The sequence below is a fragment of the Gymnodraco acuticeps genome, unplaced genomic scaffold (genome assembly GCF_902827175.1).
Source record: "Gymnodraco acuticeps unplaced genomic scaffold, fGymAcu1.1, whole genome shotgun sequence".
Taxonomy (NCBI): Eukaryota; Metazoa; Chordata; class Actinopteri; order Perciformes; family Bathydraconidae; genus Gymnodraco; species Gymnodraco acuticeps.
This window is the reverse complement of record NW_022990526.1, coordinates 482,145-503,492: the sequence shown is the minus strand read 5'-3', so window position 1 is coordinate 503,492 and position 21,348 is coordinate 482,145. Positions and strand designations below refer to the sequence as shown.

Here is a 21,348-nt window from a genome sequence, read left to right as displayed (position 1 = left end):
TAAAGTTACTTATTGAAAGAAAATAGTAGGCTATGAGAGAAGGAAGTAAGTAGTGAAAATGGATGTATACATTTCAAACATGGTAAGATAAATATCTTCCTGGGAAATATTTTAAGTTTTCTAAAGTTTAAATGTTTTTTCTAAACTAATATTCATGCCACTACTAATATGTGAAAGTTGCTTTACGAAGGTGATACATTTTCTTCAGCTGAATAGATATCTTAATTCAATGACGGGAAATCCTAATTCTGCATTTGTTTAAATTAAAGATATTCAGCCCTCCATTGCATTGTTGCAGTGACCCAGATTACACTTCTGTTCAGTAGTGTATAACAGGGGTTTTAAAAGCCTTGCTAGGTGGTAAACCTAGTTGAGGAGCACACCTCAAAACAAATGCCTGGCACGCTTTCGTGGTGCACAGCTTAGAGCCATGCAGAGTTTCTGTTCGATCCTGTCTGTTCATTAGGCAGGTGGTGACTGGCTATGCAACAGTTTGCCATGTTACTGGCAAGTGTTGAGCGATAATTACAATTTACCATCAGGGCCTGACTTAAGGGAAGTAATAAGAGATTGTATCCTCTATTTCAGGAAGGAAACTGTGCATATAAACTTCTTTTGACCCCCTTCAAGTAAGCAATGAATCCAATCTATGGTTCAATTATTGGAAACGTTTTTAAACCCTTGCCCTGACTCTTGAAATCACAAGAGTTTGGATGGCATATTTTCAGGTAATCGTTTAACTCTTGGTAATCTGAACAGTATACCATTATATGAGTGCAGGTGCATGTTGAGGGTATATTGTAAAAAGGATTTCAATCAAATCCCTCAGCTCTGATTGGATCACTCAAAAGTGACAGTTGGCCTCTACCCATACCACCTGTGTTGTTAGAACAGGTACATTACACAACAACCTTGCTCTTTGGGAAATGTACACAAATGAAGAAGTCGTTTCTTTCCTGATAATTGCTGACAGACAATGAGACAAACAGACAAACAAACCAAGCCAAAAACATAACCTCCTTGTCTGGGGTAACAAATCTAGATAGCTTGATCCAAACCAGCTATAGTGGGACTCCTGGGATCCTTTCATGCCTAATTTAACCCTTGAGCAATGATAAACTTCTCTGCAGGGTCCATTCACTTTAATTCATTGACTCAGAACCCACAAGAAGAGCAAAGTGTGTTTGATCAAAAATAGCAACATTAGTTTGGGGTTAGTCCTGTGCTCCTCAGAGGCCATTTCATATCATCAGTGGTGTGCAGAGCATTCCACAGGCCTGACAGTGCAGAGCGTTTGATCCACCACATACACCAACAAATGCACACACACATGCACGTGCATACTGTATGTTCCCGCCTCTACTTTACTCACACACGTAAATATACACAGAGGCAAAGGTTTCATAGTAAAAGCTCAGCAGGTGGAAGTGCTTATGCTGCTAATAACATTTGATTAGTCTCTAAATAAGAGCTGTGGACATTGTGTGCAATTAACAGTGAGTAAATGCTGCACACACACAAACACACTAATGTAGTTCTCACTGTAAACTGTAGATATGCTTTTCACAGTAATTACATGTCATTGTGTTTGCATGTGTGCGTGTGCATTTGTCTGCGTACGCTTAACTGTTCTTTTGAAGTGAGGCGTTTGATTTGTTTAAAGTGATGTCTGGGCTTAATGTGCTGCTGTGGGATTTGTTTGTGTGCTTTGATATCGCTTTGGCTTTCTGCTTGGCTTTAAAGGTCCTTTAGTAGATTGTCTTTGAACTGACAAACGCAAGGCAGCATGCAGACTAGTCTGTTGTTTATCAGCGAGAAGGGTCGATTATAGGACACAGAAATTAGATTTTCCCAAAAGCGGTTAGCAGTGATGACACAGGGATTGGCCAATCATTAAGTTCATTGCGCCCAACAGAAAAGGGAATAAGGCATAAAATACACATGTAGACCTACTGGTTCAAGCAGTCAGGCCCATTGGGATTTTTACAGTCTTGTATTGCAAGTTTTGATTATTAATTTGCAATAGAATCAAGACTAAGCTAAAGCATTTTACACTGAACCTGTAGGTAAATAAGTTGGATCTCCTCCAAGGCAATGATCTTGTTTGTTATTGACAACAGTAAAAAGTAATGTGTATCAGCTCCCTGATTTGGATCTGCTCCAAAATTCTTCCTTGGGACACCCCACCAAGTTCTATAAAAATCAGGCCTGTAGTTGTTCGTAATCTACAGACAAACAGACAGATTTTGGATCACATATTTGGCAAATATGACTATATCTGGTGTGGAATCCTCGTTAGTGCTTTACAAGAATAGACAGCAATTGCTCAATTTATGTTGCTTGCCTCCATCAGACAATGTGTTATATGTGTCATGCAGGACTTTCCCAAAATAATATATGGTGTATCTCCTACTCCTTCATTACCAATGAGTCAGAATTGACTCCACTAGCTCTGTATATTCAGCTTGATGACAAAATCAGGACTATATGAACAATCATCTTTGGGTTCAAGAAAAGCGCTATAGAAATAAAATGTATTATTATTATTATTAATCAAGTCTAAGGAGTATGGTAACACTTCACCTTTGGCATAGTGAAGGATAGTAGTCTTAAGTATTAGGGATGCAGCAGGCACATGCATGCTGTGAAAGGGAAAAGCAGGCTCATTAAGTTTGAATGTTCTAGAACAGCGTTGCTATAATTATTATCTATTGCCGTAGGGAATAGGAACACCCTGTTTCAAAACAGTTTGACACATTTTGACACTTTTTTATTAACAGAAAATGTTTGGTGCAACTCTGGATGCTGAACATGTTCTTTCTCTGCTCTTGTTTTCTGGCTTTAGATTCAGCCTGCGGCTTGCTTCCAAGTGAAGCAAAAGCATCAGATTGCGGTACTGAGTCCAGACACCAGCTCTGATCTTTAATTTACTCCGTCCATTCCTCTTCATTGCACGGTAGTCTGCAGTGCTCAACTCCATTACGCTGTACTTTTTCCCCAGTCTACTGTAGCATGTAGCCTGCAGTCCTAATCTGCCACCAACATGTTGTATTTGATCTCTGTCTGGGGTTGTTTTATAGACGCCTCTGTCTTACTCTCTAAGCCAATTAAAACTTGCCAGATGTTGGTTTCTAACTGTGGTCCGCCATTGACTTTGAAGCAATTACCTCGCTGCTCCACGTACATGCAATGTAAGCCAATGTGTAAGCAATGGAGGAGCATGTATTAGCAGGTTTTCATTCCGAGAAATTCAAGATGTTTATGAAACCTAATGGAAGGTTGTTGTCACGGTTGAGTGAAGGAAGCAGGACCCAAATGCAGATAACTCTGATAAACCTTTATTTCAAGGATAATGAAACTAACATGGACAAAACAGAACACTCCCCGGTGAACTCAGTCACCAACAAAAGACGAACCAACACTGAACACAGGAAGAGACAAGACTAAATAAAGGGAGGGGTAATCATGAGACGAGAAACAGCCGGGCAGGGGAGGAGAAACACAAGGACAACAGGTGAACACAATCAGACAACTAGACACACCAGGGAAACTAACGACAGGATGAAAAACTAGGGCCACCAGGGTGGGTGGAGGGGGTCTGGAGGACGGGTTTTAGGCTGACAGCTCAGGAGCACAGCGGAGGGCCCGGAAGGGATCTCGGGCGGACGGCCCGGGGGCAAGGCAAAGTCCAAGGTGGGGGTCTCGGGCGGACGGCCCAGGGACAAGGTAGAGTCCATGAAGGGGCAAAGACCACAGCGGGCAAACTCAGGGGGCCGAGCATGAGGGCGAAGGCAGCGGCAGGAAGAGTCAGGGGGCCGAGCATGAGGGCGAAGACCGTGGCACTCAGGGGGCCGGGCTCGAGGGCGAAGACCGCGGCTCTCAGGGGGCCGGGCTCGAGGCCGAAGATCGCGGCACTCGGGGGGCCGGGCTCGAGGCCGAAGACCGCGGCACTCAGGGGGCCGGGCTCGAGGCCGAAGACCGCGGCACTCAGGGGGCCGGGCTCGAGGCCGAAGACCGCGGCACTCAGGGGGCCGGGCTCGAGGCCGAAGACCGCGGCACTCAGGGGGCCGGGCTCGAGGCCGAAGACCGCGGCACTCAGGGGGCCGGGCTCTCAGGGGGCCGGGCTCGAGGGCAAAGACCGCGGCTCTCAGGGGGCCGGGCTCGAAGGCGAAGACCGCGGCTCTCAGGGGGCCGGGCTCGAGGGCGAAGACCAGACAGCTCCGGAGGCCGGGCAGGAAGGCGCCGACGGGACAGCTCCGGAGGCCGGGCAGGAAGGCGCTGACGGGACAGCTCCGGAGGCCGGGCAGGACCCGGTGTCGGCCGGACAGGAACCAGAGCCGGTGGGACAGGCTTCGGCAGGATCCCCCACGGAAGAGGACCAGGAGTTGGCAGGACCCCCTGCGAGACAAGTAACGGCGGGACCTCCAACGGAACAAGACATGGGATTGGCAGGACTCTCAGCGGGTCCTCCAACGGAACAGGACATAGGGTTGGCAGGACCCCCGGCAGAAGAGTAGACGGCGGGACCCCCAACAGGACAGGACACAGGGTTGGCAGGACCCCCGGCAGGAGAGTAGTCGGCGGGACCTCCAACGGCACAGGACATAGAGTTGGCAGGACCCCCGGCAGAAAAGTAGACGGCGGGACCCCCAACGGGACAGGACACAGGGTTGGCAGGACCCCCGGCAGGAGAGTAGTCGGCGGGACCTCCAACGGCACAGGACATAGAGTTGGCAGGACCCCCAGCGGAACCTCCAACGGCACAGGACATAGGGTTGGCAGGACCCCCGGCAGAAGAGTAGACGTCGGGGCCTCCAACGGCACAGGACACAGGGTTGGCAGGACCCCCAGCGGAACCTCCAACGGACCAGGACATTGGGTAGGGACTTGAGAGGGAACTCAAGAGGGGACTTGAGAGGAGACTCGAGAGGAGACTTGAGAGGGAACTCGAGAGGATACTTGCGAGGAGACTTGAGAGGTGAATTGAGAGGGGACTCGAGAGGGAACTCGAGAGGAGACTTGAGGTGACTCGAGAGGGAACTCGAGAGGAGACTTGAGGTGACTCGAGAGGGAACTCGAGAGGTGACTTGAGAGGGAACTCGAGAGGTGACTTGAGAGGGAACTCGAGAGGAGATTTGAGAGGGGACTGGAGAAGAGACTTGAGAGGTGACATGAGAGGGAACTCGGGAGGTGACTTGAGAATTGTCTTGACAGGGGACTCGAGAGGAGACTCGAAAGATGACTCGAGAGGTGACTCGAGAGGGAACTCGAGAGGAGACTCGAGAGGGAACTGGAGAGGGGACTCGAGAGGTGACTTGAGAGGGAACTCGAGAGGAGATTTGAGAGGGGACTGGAGAAGAGACTTGAGAGGTGACATGAGAGGGAACTCGGGAGGTGACTTGAGAATTGTCTTGACAGGGGACTCGAGAGGAGACTTGAAAGATGACTCGAGAGGAGACTTGAGAGGTGACTCGAGAGGTGACTCGAGAGGGAACTCGAGAGGGGACTCGAGAGGTGACTCGAGAGGGAACTCGAGAGGGGACTCGAGAGGTAGCTCGAGAGGAGACTCGAGAGGGAACTGGAGAGGAGACTCGAGAGGGAACTGGAGAGGAGATTTGAGAGGGAACTGGAGAGGAGATTTGAGAGGGAACTTGAGAGGGGACTTGTGTCGGTCGGTACGCCGACAGGACTCGGGGAACTGGCGTCGGCTGGAGTGCCAGCAGGAGACGAGGTTTTGGAGTCGGCCGGTACGCCGACAAGACTCGAGGAGCTGGCGTCGGCTGGGGAGCCAGCCCTGTAGCCGAAACTGGAGTCGGGCGCATGGCTTCTGGGGCCGGTACTGAAGCCGGAATCATGGCTGCTGGGGCCGGAACTGAGGCCGGAACCATGGCTGTGTCGGCCGGTTCTGTTGCCGGAACCATGGCTTCTGGGGCCTGTACTGGAGCCCGAACCATGGCTGCTAGGGCTGGAACCATGGTTACTGGGGCCAGGACTGGGGCTGGAACCATGGCTCTTGGGGCTCGGGCTGCTAGATTGGCCTTGCGACTCCTTCTCTTAGCAGCCGCCTGAATACTCCGTGGACCTCCATAAGCCAGACGAGTTCCAGAATACGACTCCTGGACAGGAGCAGGAACTGGGGCAGAAGCATGGGTTGACTCCAGACGGAACACACCGAGACGTTTGTAGTCAGCAGGCTGGAAATCACACACCCAGAGGAAGTTCAAAATCCAGCCAGGTAAGAATTTCACCAAGTCTGGTTTCTCCATAGCCAACCGGTGCGCCTCTACCAGAGCGGCCTCCTTCTGCAGAACACTGGACGCTCCCTTCCACCAATCATAGCAGCAAGCCAAATAAAAGGAAACATGTTGTCGTTCCACCTCAAAAGGATCATCTGCTGGGTCCATTTCTGGTTGGTTCGTACTGTCATGGTTGAGTGAAGGAAGCAGGACCCAAATGCAGATAACTCTGATAAACCTTTATTTCAAGGATAATGAAACTAACACAGACAAAACGGAACACTCACCGGTGAACTCAGTCACCAACAAAAGACGAACCAACACTGAACACAGGAAGAGACTAGACTAAATACAGGGAGGGGTAATCACGAGACGAGAAACAGCCGGGCAGGGGAGGAGAAACACAAGGACAACAGGTGAACACAACCAGACAACTAGACACACCAAGGAAACTAACGACAGGAGGAAAAAAACAGGGAAAGGACCAGACAATAAACCAGGAGGAAAACATGACAACAAACACCCAAACATACAAAACTACAAACGTGACATAACATGAGAATCGTGACAGTTGTATCACGGGCCATGTAAGAAACAATTACAATTTGGCGTAATCCAAATTATTTTTGGAAAATCTTCCCTATCCAGTAATCTTCTACTTTTCATTAGTCTCATCTATTATAATAATAGACCAGTTTGTTGACATTTGGCAGCCGCCGTTTTCTATTTAACGGGAGCTCTTTTCTTTGTTTAACATGGTATCCTATTGTATTTTTCTCAAATCCAGACTTCAGGCCATCACTGGTCACATGAACATTCACCAGATAACAGTGTATAATAATAAAGATAATGTGTAACACATTCCAAACAAGCTTTTGATAGCTTAAATACAGTGACTACAGCTGTGTTAGGTGTACAATATTTTAACATTGTCAAAACATTCACAGCTGTTGACAGGTTAGATTGGATTGCTGATTACAATCTAATCTACAACTGATAGCAGCAATACATGATGAATGAGCCTCAAAACAATGTCAACACACACACACACACACACACACACACACACACACACACACACACACACACACACCAAGATGTAAGGCGGGAAAGAGATAATCTAAAGATCATCTCCCCCTACTGTCACCCTTCCTATCTCCTTCCCTCCCCCCCTTAACCAACCCAGTCTCACAAAAAAACGTGTAATAACTACGTTGGTCCACAACGTGGGACGTAGTATTTCTACAAAAACGCCTCTGAAATTGTAAGATCCCTAGTGACTAGTGACATAGACGCCAGCCATTGGAATGCATGGTGAAAAAAAAACGTACTGTACGTTTTTTTTCACCATGCATTCCAATGGCTGGCGTCTATGTCACGTGATCTTCAAATTTCTCCCTGCAGAAAAAAAAAACATGGCCGACATTTGTTTTATTCTCGGTGGAAAATGCCTATTTTAAGGTTAGTTTGGCCATTAAAATGCGTTTTGATGTCATTTGATGCGAGAAATATGAGTTGTTATTTCAGAATATGTGTGCAGTGGATGTACATGATCTTTAGTTTGCTAGTTATTACGAAGATTACTTCAGGAAATTGTGTCCATTTGTGGCGGTGTGGTGTTCATGTAGAATTCTTGGTTTGCTGACAACGCCACCTGGGGGAGTTTTGCCCCCAGGAAATTACTAAAAACTAAAGTTATACAATTTAATAAAAGGCAATCAGGTTCGTTTGAACACCACAGGCAGAGACAGTATAAAGGATATTACAACAATTGTATTGGTACATAATTATATTCCTAATAGTACACAATATAATGTTATAAAAGTTCTCCAGGGAGGAGGGAGAAGGACAGTGCTGGGGCTTACCATGGCAGCAATTAACAAAACGGGGAGGAAGGGGTCAAATCAAAATCACCCGTGACACTGCACACCAAACAAAACGGACAAGTGAAGAACACCACCACCAGGGATTGGGTTTGCCGCCTCGAGCCCACAGCACCTGTCCGGCACAAGAGAAACAGTTAAAAATCAGTAAGATTATAAAACTTGGTTGGAGTAAACAAAAGGAAAACAACTAAAATAAACCAAATCTAAATAACCGTAAACAACAAAGACTTGAGTAAACTAATTAAACCAAACGTTAACAAAAGAAAATAAACAAAATCACACAATAACAAAATACTATGAATGTACTCAAAACATGAGATGCACAAAACAGCTAATCAAAATAAATCAACTAAACAATAAGTGTCCTTGCAATTCCGCGACCTCAAAACAGCCCTGGTAACAGTCCAACACGGAGTAGTCAGGGCCTGTCAATTATATGACACCACAGCTCGGTGCGAGAGCTCGCCGAGCCAAAACAGCAGGAAGGGGGGGGGGGGGGGGGGGGATGATGACCAGAGGTGGGGAGAGTGGTTACGGCATCCCAACTTTTACAGCTAGGCGCTGCCACAGAGCCCACCAGGAAGGGAGAATGTTTATGGCACCCCTGGAAAGAGGTTTAAAATGACTGGTGAATAGCCTACTTAAGTTTATTGAATTAAAAGTTATCTATGGGGACATTTATACATACCAGCCTGTGTGGCCAGTTGCAGCCACAGAGCCCACAGGGAAGGGAGAGAGAGACCCAACAATCCCACGGCCAAATCCCACTGTGACATGAATAACAGTCAGTACACCAGAGGAACCAAGCTGAAGGTGAGAATACGGCAGACAACGGCAACTCACCTATAGTTGCAACACTGCAAGACCGGGAACCTCCGGAGGAGCCAATCCTCCTCAAACGCACCGGGCGTCAGCTGCGCTAAGACAGAGTAGTGTCAAGCCGGGTGTCGCTCGTCCCCATGAATAAATGACAGAATGCAAGATGTTTTACCTGTCTGGTAGAGAGTGTGATGCGCGAGCTGCCACGCTAAACAATCCACGCGGTGTTATGGAAATCTAAAAACCCCAATACTGTAGAGTACAAGTCAGAAAACAAATAAATGGTGAAACAGACAGAGTTGTCTTTCCGGTGATGTTTATTCGAATAAACATCTGTGTGATGCTGCTGGGTGTGTAGAACTATCAGTAATGGGTCGCATTATGTGGAGCAATCTAAAAACGGCGACCTTTGCTGTGAGTGATAGCTTCTAGAAGTGATACGGGGTGTGGGTGACCCAGTTGGATGTCTGAGCTTTTGTTCGCTTGGCAGAGCTGTGCGTGGTGAACAAGGATTTGAAGACTTCTGATTTTTCTGTCATTTCCTGGACGGATCTCTTGCTGGCGGCGGATTTCGACAATTTGGAGCCTTCAGTGGAGCTGGAGGTTCCGGCCACATCTGACTGGCTGCTTTCACCATCAGTTTGTAGAGAGCTCTCCTTTCCATCCACTTCAGGACCTTTGGTGTCGTCTTTTGACTCTGATGGTGTGGCCACTGTTTCAGCTGCTTTGCTCTTCTTTGACTTCTTAGTTTTGGCTTTGGCCCGCTTTTGTTCCATCTTCTCCCTCAGCTTCTCCCCCTCCTCCTTAGTGCCGTTGAGCACGACAAGATCCTCATCTTTGAACAAGTCCCCGCACTTGTGGCAGATATCTGTCTTGATCTCTTTCAGGGCCCTGTCAGAAAAGACGCAGCCACAAGTCTGCAGGTAACAGAACCTGTGCTTGCCATTCATCTCCAACCCAACAACAGGGCAAATGAACATGCCGCAGTGGAGGTCCTCATATACGTCTCCTTTAGTATTACTTCTCTCTCCCGCCCACTCAGGGTTATCAGTCAAATTCAGCTCCTTAATATCCTTAATCCCACGGATGTGAGTAACAACCTCCATATTGGGTCTCTCAGCAGTCTTATCCAGAAGATATTCAATGATAGCATCTTTGTTTGTAGAGTCTTCCCATCTCGCAGGAAACAATGGGGCGTCTGAGTTTCTCCTGGCTCAAGGCACAGTATTTCCATTTGGCAGCTCGCTCTGCATTTCTATCAACCTTCTCTACTTTTTTGGGGCCTTTCACCAACTCGTGTCTTTTAGGAATCGTGCCACCATCACATCCCATCTTGAAAGATAAAGTTGAATCAACTGGTGTAGCTAGCTGCTGAAGTGACGACATGTTGTCAGTGAAGGAGGAGACAGGCATTCTAACAAATGAGTGTAAGGTGCGTGAGGTGTGAGAGGAATCAGACTCTTCCTTTGCGGCTGAGTCAGCAGATAAAAATTAGCAGACCCAATTTCTTAGGGAAACTGGGTCTGTACTGCTTGCAGAAATTGTCTACACTTCCAAATAGCCACAAAATCGTGCACTACCCCAAAAGCATAGCGTGAGTCAGTGTAAATAGTCACGGTTTTGCCTTCTGCAAACGTGCAGGCTTCAGTTAGTGCGATGAGCTCTGCTGCTTGTGCTGAGACATGGGATTGGTCCGGAACGGAGTACAGCAGAATCTGAAACAACAGGAAAAACCCACCCGATTAGTGCCCCCTTGGTCGCGAGAGGCAGACCCATCAACATACAAAATGAGGTCAGCCTTGGTCAGAGGAACGTCTTTTAAGTCCGGTCTAGGTGTGCACACAGTCGTGTTCGTCACCTTCAGGCAAAGGTCAATAAGAGGGTTCTTACAGTCTATCCTGTCATTTGTTTTTTATTGATCAAGTATGATCAAAAGGGGGGAATGTAGTGGAAATTTCCTAATATCCTGATATGTTAAAACCAAATGCTTCTCATTTGGTTTAGATGTGCTGTTTGCTCTATCTGTCCTACTTCAAGGCCACAGAGCTGTTTTGGCTACTAGGTTGAGACTCACACAAAGTCACACGAGAACTTCTACAGCTCAAGGCCAGGTGTCTAATAACAATGTGACCGTGTGAAGACAGATTTCTTACCTTCTCATCATTTCTACTATATAAGCTTCGCTATAATATTGAACTGCGCACACTCGCGCAGACTATCCTATACTCTGTGAGACCTGTGTCTATATTTTATTGTATCTGATGATTATTCGAATAAACATCACCGGAAAGACAACTCTGTCTGTTTCACCATTTATTTGTTTTCTGACTTGTACTCTACAGTATTGGGGTTTTTAGATTTCCATAACAGCCGCCACAAAGGAGAAGCGGAGGGGGAGGGAGCAGATTTGTCTCCTCCACTTAAATAGCAGGTGCGCAAAATAGCAGGTGCGCTGGCATGGTGCCAAGCAGCGTCACAGAGAGAGGAGACGTGACGTCCGGTCACATCTACCCCCCACTTTTGCATCGTCGACCCGACGGTGAATATGAGAAGGCTAATACTAGCACCAAGGCCTGAAAACGGCAGATTGGGAATTAGACACGGGGGCCCGAAGTGGACTCGCTACGTTGTCCTGAGGGCCTGTAGACCGAGGAAGATGGTGGACATTTGAGTGGTGGCCAGCCGTAGGGCGAACAGTTCGACGCACAGCCTGATGGTTAGTACTGGGCTGATCAGTTGGGGACACTGAAAGACCTAGGAGGAGGCAACCTGCAGGGTGAGGCACTTCCTGAACAGGCCTGGCCTGCAAAGGGGTTGCAACAGAGGGACAAGAAGCACCTGGAGCTACTGCGGGTAGTGAAGAGTGAGTCTCCGAAACCAACAGCCAAAGGTCGCTATCGGCAGAGGAGTGATCTGTTAAAACAGTCGACACGGGTGGAGGTGGAGGCCTGGGTGGAGAAGCGGTGGCCTCAGGACGAACCAAAGCCTTCAACATGTCCCGGTGGACATTTCGGACTCGTTGTAGGTCATTCACTGGGGCCACCGTATAGACTGTTCCTTCACCAGATGGCGCCTTCACGACCTGGTGGACCACAGAGCTCCAGAGATCCTGGATTTTATGCCGCCCTCTAACCCCATGGTTCCTCAGATAAACCATTTGGCCAACTGGGAGATGTGCCTCTCGGACTCGCTGGTCATGCCGCTCTTTCCGGCGGCCAGCAGCAGCCAACAACCGTTCACGAGCACCCTCGAAAGCAATTCTGAGCCTGGCTTGATGTTCGACCACCCAGTCCTGTACCCTGCCAAGTACTGGCTCCTGGACTCGACCCAGGAGAAAGTCTATAGGAAGCTGAGGTTCCTGTCCAAACCTCAGATAGAACGGTGTTTCACCAGTGCCCTGATGAGGCGTAGTGTTGTAACAGAACAGCACCTGAGGCAAACAGGAAGCCCAATCATGTTTGCGAGATGCTGGTAAGGTGCGAAGGAGGTTATGGAGGGTTCTATTGAACCGTTCGCATTGCCCGTTACCCGCAGGATGGTAGGGGGTAGTACGGGATTTAGCAACACCGTACAAAGAACAAAGTTGCTGGATCAAAGAACCCTCGAAGCTCCTTCCCTGGTCCGAATGAAGACGGCTTGGGACCCCAAACTTATAAAACCATTCATAGGTCAGGACTTGGGCCACAGTGGAGGCCCGTTGGTCCCGAGTGGGGACAGCTACTGTGAATTTGCTGAACACGTCAGTCATGACAAGGACGTTCTCCAGCCCGTTCCGGGAGGGTTCCAACAAAGTGAAATCTATTGCCAAGATTTCATTGGGTCGTGAGGCAAGCAAGTGGCCCATAAAACTATGGGGTACATGCCCCGAGTCTTTTGCCACTTGGCAACGTTCACACTCCTGGACCCAGCTCTTGATATCCGAGGACATTCCCGGCCAATAGCATCGTTGTCTGACTAACTCCGTAGTCCTTTCGATTCCTTGGTGGCCATGCTCTTGGTGTAACTGCTTCAATGTTTCCTGCTTGAGAACAGCAGGCAAAATGAGCTGAAGATATTCTTCACCTCCATCAGGGCGGAACACTCGTCGGAAAAGGACTCCGTCGTTCTCCACAAGGCGGTCCCATTGACGTAAAAGCGCCATGACTGGACGGAAGCCTCTCCGCCGAGGTAGGCTGAGCCTTACATCGCCAAAACACCAACACCTCTTCGAGGAGTGGGTCATCATCCTGCCGACAACGCCAGAATGTGGCGGTGTGGTGCTCATGTAGAATGCTTGGTTTGCTGACAACGCCACCTGGGGGAGTTTCGCCCCCAGGAAATTACTAAAAATTAAAGTTATACAATTTAATAAAAGGCAATCAGGTTCGTTTGAACACCACAGGCAGAGACAGTATAAAGGATATTACAACAATTGTTATTTTATTGGTACATAATTATATTCCTAATAGTACACAATATAATGTTATAAAAGTTCTCCAGGGAGGAGGGAGAAGGACAGTGCTGGGGCTTACCACAGCGGCAATTAACAAAACGGAGAGGAAGGGGTCAAATCAAAATCACCCGTGACACTGCACACCAAACAAAACGGACACGTGAAGAACACCACCACCAGGGATTGGGTTTGCCGCCTCGAGCCCACAGCACCTGTCCGGCACAAGAGAAACAGTTAAAAATCAGTAAGATTATAAAACTTGGTTGGAGATGAATAAACAAAAGGAAAACAACTAAAATAAACCAAATCTAAATAACCGTAAACAACAAAGACTTGAGTAAACTAATTAAACCAAAGTTAACAAAAGAAAATAAACAAAATCACACAATAACAAAATACTATGAATGTACTCAAAACATGAGATGCACAAAACAGCTAATCAGAATAAATCAACTAAACAATAAGTGTCCTTGCAATTCCGCGACCTCAAAACGGCCCTGGTGACAGTCCAACACGGAGTAGTCAGGGCCTGTCAATTATATGACGCCACAGCTCGGTGAGAGAGCTCGCCGAGCCAAAACAGCAGGAAGGGGGGGGGGGGGGGGGAATGATGACGGGGGGGGGGGGGAAATGATGACCGGGGGGGGGGGGGAGGGAGGATGACCGGGGGGGGAGGGAGGATGACCGGGGGGGGGGGGGGGGAGGAATGAAGACCGGGGGGGAATGATGACGGGGGGGGGGGGGGGGGGGGGGGTGGGAATGATGACCAGAGGTGGGGAGAGTGGTTACGGCATCCCAACTTTTACAGCTAGGCGCTGCCACAGAGCCCACCAGGAAGGGAGAATGTTTATGGCACCCCTGGAAAGAGGTTTAAAATGACTGGTGAATAGCCTACTTAAGTTTATTGAATTAAAAGTTATCTATGGCGAAATGTATACATACCAGCCTGTGCGGCCAGTTGCAGCCACAGAGCCCACAGGGAAGGGAGAGAGAGACCCAACAATCCCACGGCCAAATCCCACTGTGACATGAATAACAGTCAGTATACCAGAGGAACCAAGCTGAAGGTGAGAATACGGCAGACAACGGCAACTCACCAATAGTTGCAACACTGCAAGTCCTCCTCAAACGCACCGGGCGTCAGCGGCGCTAAGACAGAGTAGTGTCAAGCCGGGTGTCGCTCGTGCCCATGAATAAATGACAGAATGCAAGATGTTTTACCTGTCTGGTAGAGAGTGTGATGCGCGAGCTGCCACGCCAAACAATCCACGCGGCCACAAAGGAGAAGCGGAAGGGGAGGGAGCAGATTTGTCTCCTCCACTTAAATAGCAGGTGCGCAAAATAGCAGGTGCGCTGGCATGGTGCCAAGCAGCGTCACAGAGGGAGGAGACGTGACGTCCGGTCACACATTCAACGTTTTCATTGTTACCAAGGTGGTTGCTATCGATATTATTTCTGTTATTTCTGTTATGTTGTGTAACTGTTTAATGGTGTTATCTTTATTGCTACCCCCTTCCCCGTCAATTTATAGTGTTGGTCCACAGCGCAAACGTATTAGTTTAACAAAATCCGCATCTAAAATTGTGGCATAGATACGTTATTTTCCCCTGTGCAATTCTCCTACCCAGTCTCACATCTCACATCACATCGTCACAAACAAATACCGGAAACAGACCGAAAACATTTTTTCAAAATAAAATACTTTCTTCCGAGTGTGCTTGCTTTTCTCTTTGAAAGTCATCACATACCGGCATTGTAATACACGGTTTGGCTGCATTAAATATTACATATCTGCCGTAGTTCTCTATTTATAGAGCCCTGATGAGAAGACTTCTAGACAAACATGAGGAACTCCCGCCAAAACTGAAAAACGTGACGTGGATCATAAATATATCAGCAATTAAACTTCTTTTCACACAATACGTCTCCTTGCAGTATCAACACTAATTCGGCTGACTTTTATATTTGATCCAATTGGTAGATAGGCTGTATTTACACCATAACGGTGCACAGCTGATACAAAGGGACACCTAGTGGTTAAAGCATGTTATTGCATTTCATTATTTTTATTATTAGATATTAATAGGATCCCTATAAAGTATATTCATTACTCGTTATTCTCTACTAATAGTTGAAGACTGTATATAATGACTATTTTGCACATCCTTTTCAAGATTTTCTAAGGTTTATTGACATATCATTGTTACGAACTTGGATACACAAGGAAGAAAAGGACTCAAATGCACGACCCGGGAGCCAGAGATAAAGTACAAGTAATATACTTTATTTGCCAAAAAAGGATATTCCAAAAAAGATATCGGAACTCTTAACGAGGCGAACAAAAATAGGTTTTACAAAGGCACAACAAAAAATCACTCACAACGTGAGGAACAAACTTACAATAAGTTTCAGGAGCATGAATAACGCATGTAACAAAAAGAGCAAAACGTGATGAGCAGAGTTTTGGCATGAGGACAGGACAAGATGAACTGACACTGAACACTGGGAGACTGGGGAATTTAAACACTCAACAACAAGACACAGGTGAAAACAATCAGGGGTGGGGCTGATGCTGATGAGGGCGGGAGAACACATAAGGAAAGGGAGTCAAGGGACCTGAAGTGAGACGTGACAAAAACAAAACAGGAAGTGAAAAACAATACAAAATAAACAACATGAAACATGACTGACTAACACATTTGGCGGTGCACAACAATCATACACACAACTACGGTGTAGTTATGCATTGAATGAAAAACTTGGGTCGCAGGTTCCTCAACAGTGCATTACAAGACATCTATCAATATGTGTGTATACCTCCAGCAATGTTAACTATGTTGAAGCACTTATTATAACTGATATTATACATATGTATTATACTCTTATAAGATGTATGTAGTAGAGATAGTATAAGAAATGTGCAGAATAGGACAGTTTAATGGTGGAGGTACACACATATTGATAGATGTCTTGTAATGCACTGTTGAGGAACCTGCGACCCAAGTTTTTCATCTCCGACCTTGTCAGGTATTGAACAATCAATAAATAAAGAACACAGAATTGTTAAATATAAAACACAGAATTTGTGTGATTATACTAAATGATTTATAAATAAACATCACTGCATATTTAACTGTTACACATGCTGATGTAACGCAAATGTTCCAACTTAGGATGAATAATGTATATCTTATCTTAAGATGATCGATGGCTACTGCCATATTTGCAATATTTGCCTCTGAACCTTGACAAGTGCATGTTTCAGGCTTATCAATTAACAACAGGAGGGGTCACAGACATAAGACCAGCTGTTAAATAAAGCTCTTCTGACCTTAGCCTCATGTGGGTATATATTAATGCTGCCCATTATGGACACAATAAATGTTAACCCATTTATTAATTATATGTTTTAAATTTGAGTGTTCCTATCCCCTAAACCTCCAGGGATGTACACAGTTTAATACTGGCAACTTCTTATTATGGGAAATACGAAAACGTCTTTTAAAACTACAATTCCCAGTAGAGACGTGCCATAGAACATGTTGCGAAACACAATAGCCAGCATGTGTAGTTCTGGGGACGGGGTGGGGGGGACGGGTGGACCCGTTCAAATCCAGTTTTGGACAGTCTGCCGTGGTTCCATCCCATTTCAAGTGCTGTTCGACGCTCGGCGTAACCCTCGGAGCACACTCAAACATCCAATCACAGAGTTTGAGGACTATCACAGGGTTTGTCAAGCGAAGCGGAGAGAATACTTCCGGGTGTAATATTCTCTAAAGCAAATGAGCTGCTCCGACCCTCGGTCCTGACGGACTCCAACTTGTGTTTATTAATCAAACAAATAAATAAACACAAGGATAACACAATGTGTTATTGTTGAGTAAATGGAGAATTGCACAGGGGAAAATAACGTAGATCTATGCCACAATTTTAGATGCGGATTTTGTTAAACTAATACATTTGCGCTGTGGACCAACACTATAAAATGACGGGGAAGGGGGTAGCTATAAAGATAACAGCATTAAACAGTTACACAACATAACAGAAATAATATCGATAGCAGCGTCCCTAGCAACCACCTTGGTAACAATGAAAACGTTGAATGGACACAATTTCCTGAAGTAATCTTCATAATAACTAGCAAACTAAAGATCATGTACATCCACTGCACACATCATCTGAAATAACAACTCATATTTCTCGCATCAAATGACATCAAAACGCATTTTAATGGCCAAACTAACCTTAAAATAGGCATTTTCCACCGAGAATAAAACGAATGTCGGCCATGTTTTTTTTCTGCAGGGAGACATTTGAAGATCACGTGACATAGACGCCAGCCATTGGAAATGAATGGTGAAAAAAAACGTAGGGATCTTACAATTTCAGAGGCGTTTTTGTAGAAATACTACGTCCCAAGTTGTGGACCAACGTAGTTATTACACGTTTTTTTGTGAGACTGGGTTGCCTTAACCTGCACATTTACAGTACACCCCTCTTTACCTCCATCACCCTGCCCCTCCTCTACCAACCTCAGGGCTAATTACAACAATAAATCACTGCATCAATTTAGAATAGTAGCCAAGTTAAATATCATAAACACAGAGACAGACATCCAACAAAGCCATAGGTATTGATGAGAAGAAATAGGAAGAAACCACACAATATAAACCATCTGATCATCAATAACCAGGGGGTGATATGTAGTTCATCAGTAAAGACTACAAAAATAGTATTCCCGTCTTTCGTCTTCCAACCCTAAATCCACACTGACTTGGAAAAGTCAACAAGCTCATTGTCTAGCTTGTTTCCTAGTTATTGGAAGAAAACACATTGCCTGCACCTAAACTGGTAAACATATTCCTCCTTTACTTGGCCAGATTCTTTCAAAACAAATGAAAAATGTAATGTAGCATTTTCTTTAGATAAGGTGAAACTTGGTCTTCTGTTTTGTTCCTTTTCTCCTCTCGTACAAAATGTACTCGTGCTTCCCCAGTGTTCTCTTTTGTCAGATGGATCAGCACTCCCCATGTCATACTGACAGACCACTTTTAATATAGCATGAGCAGACAGATTCAATATTTCCCGTTTGGATTGTACCTCTTTGCCTTTTGACTGCACGTGAAAAGACTATTTGACATTTTCCCACCGCACACGTTCTTGTCACCCGGAGTGATGTTCTTTTGTTGGGGTTTTAGGAAGCGTGCAAAACTTGTATTAAGCTCTGCGCAGTCAGAGCACAGGGTGTGCAGCATGAGGATAAATCCACCCTGAAACAGAACTGACTTATGCTATTCCTTTGATGTAAAAAAAAAAATATATATCTCTATTTTGAAAGTACACTCAGTAGAGGGCAGATCTCCACCAGGTGTGTCTGATTTTTGGGAATGGCTTCATATTAAGATTTCACCATCGTCCCAGAACAGTCAACAAACTGTCCCGAAACACCATTCAACCATCCCAAATTGAATGTAAACTATGACAAATTGTTCTACTTTGTTAGCATAAAAATGTTGATCTGCAAAAAACCTTTGCTGAGTTACATTTTGTAAACCTAACCGACTTTGTCTGAGTTATCCATTTATAGTGACACACTTTTTTATTACAACATGCAGTTCCACTTAATTTATTAAGATAATAATGCGCTCCTTGGCCAAAATCACAATGTAGTTTCTATACATTGTTAACCTATATGTGTTTTACCATTTTATTTGAGTTTATAATGAAGGGTGCAATCAAACCATTGCTGGCCTTACCAATGGTAACAAGTTGGACTTTAGCTAAGTAACATGTTGTGAACACCTTGATCCTAACCATAAATGGCTTTGTCTGACAGAACAAATAGAAATAGGATAATTATAAAGTTATGGTAGCCTAGATGGTCAATCACTGTTAAGGTCCTTACACAACAATCTGACACCAAAGCACATGTCCCGACGGACCCGACTGTTGTGTCGCCTCACGTCTCCTGCGTCTTGGCCAACAGTCGCACTGGAACACACCGCAAAGACTTCAGCCGACGGCCAAGTAGCACAGACGTGAGTGGCAATAACTCTCCTTACCAGCAGGCGGCGGTAGTGTGTATTCGTCATTCAAAAGAGGCAACAACCGGAAGACAGACTGCGTGATACACCGAGAATAGAAGAACAGACTGCGTGATATAAACAAACAACAAATAGTGTGTGCATTCCATTTTCACTCTACAGCAGTGGTTCTCAAAGTGGGGGGCGCGACCCCCCTGGGGGGCGCAGAGGCATGCCAGGGGGGGCACGAGAGACCAGGAGGAAAAATGGTTATTACAAAAAAAAAAATCATAATTTGAAAAATTATTGATTCGAAAATAATATAACGCAGTACAGTACTATTACGTCTGGGTCTCTGTGTTTCATTAAAGCTCGACTGTGTGTGTGTGTGTGTGTGTGTGTGAAATGAGCCATTTTGTGTGCGTGCGCGAGAGAGAGCGCACCGGTAGACCTACTGGAGATCGTTGTTGTTAGCTTCTGGTGCTAGCGAGCTACGCTAACAGATATAAACAACAAAGTGGAGGAGAGTCCTCTCCCTGTCAGACTGAGAGACTCAGTGAGCTAAAGGACTCTCTCAGTGTTATCTCAGTGGGTCTCAAACGTTTTGGTCACCATTAATGTAAACAATTATTTCCGAGGCACACGTTTATATGATCATTATAGTTATAAAAAAATAACAGAATAAATGAAAAACAGGTATGAAATACTATATGACAGTAAAACAAGAATAAAGTTTAAAAGGGTGATTTGTAAAATATCCATAAAGAAAAAGTAAATCTGTTACAGTTCTGTTTCATATGGGTGTTTGAGAGATGTAATCCATAGATCTCTTCATGTTGCTCTCAACAGTGCACCAGATTGTATGCATTTAACTTCAATATTTAAAAATAAGATCTTCCCGGGGGAGCTTGCCCTCGGAACCCCCCTAGAGGAGGTGAGGACCCACCTATGTGAGGTCGAACACACCACCTGTAAAAATAGCAAGTTACCCTCTTACACCTATATGCCGTGAGCTATTATCGATCCCTCATTGACACTGTCACACTGTGTATATGCGTGTGGGGAGTGTTGCAAGTAGAAAAAAATTCCACTGTGTAGCGCCCGGTACATAATGGGAAACCCTAAAGTTTTGAGCACCCGCTATGAACTTCAAGCTACCCCACAGCACCTCCAAAGAATCTCTGGCGCCGCCACTGAGCCTACTAATTTGTGTTGGGGGGGCCTGCTATTTTTTTCTCTCAAAGGGGGGGCCTGAACAGAAAAAGTTTGAGAACCACTGCTCTACAGTGTCGAGAGCTGGAGTTAAATGAAATCTTAGATTTGCCTTCTTAATAGTTTGTTTGGGTCCCTCACTTCCATTTCGCTTCTCATGCACTGATTCGCTAAGCTGAACAGCCATCAGAGTGATTTCTGAATCGGCGGCGGAAGGTGTCGCACGGCCGAAAAGACACGACGGGCGGGACACAAACCAATCTGAGTAGGGCGACAGGACGCTCATCGGCGGCCAGACATCTATCGACATCTATCGACGCCGAAAATTGGCTTGGTGTGTAAGGACCTTTAGGCTGTAGGGGGTGTTGTGAATGGTCAAGACATGCTGTACTATTTTAAACATCACGATTATAGTTGGAAAAACCCTATCCTATTTCTGCGTCAGAATTGATGATTCATGCTGCAAAGAACTATTTTGGCTTTTTACCCCCCTATGAAATATGACAAAATGTCATTAGAAATAACACTTTTCTGTGTTTTGTTGTTTAAACCGTCCTTTAAAACCCCTATCCTGCTTTGAATATACCTTCAAACAGAAGCAATGTGGATGCAATTATGACTCCTGGGTCAGTTTGTCCCTTTAAGGTTTAAGGGGTTGGAGAGTTTTATGATTACAGACTTTGCTGTGTGTTTAAGGCCAGCACGTTTTGTGATTCTGGGGTTGCTTTCCCCTGATGTAA

At 45.8% G+C, this 21,348-nt stretch overlaps 2 protein-coding genes across 3 annotated transcripts in view; one reads left to right on the top strand and one right to left on the bottom strand.

The window, feature by feature from the left end:
• Positions 1-21,348, top strand: part of wnt10a (wingless-type MMTV integration site family, member 10a) — a 41,302-nt gene that overhangs the window by 14,221 nt on the left and 5,733 nt on the right. The window contains exon 4 of one of the 2 annotated variants that reach the window (XM_034227247.1): positions 2,846-2,893. The exons of the other annotated variant lie outside the window; for it this stretch is intronic. Coding sequence (XP_034083138.1) covers positions 2,846-2,893 — 48 coding nt within the window. The remainder of the gene's footprint in view (positions 1-2,845; positions 2,894-21,348) is intronic. 2 annotated transcript variants of the gene reach the window in all.
• LOC117553360 (replication termination factor 2-like) lies at positions 9,280-10,618 on the bottom strand. The gene is given in 2 exon segments (XM_034227249.1): positions 9,280-10,101; positions 10,103-10,618. Coding segments are annotated over 2 exon segments (984 nt in total). The 5' UTR covers positions 10,355-10,618; the 3' UTR covers positions 9,280-9,369.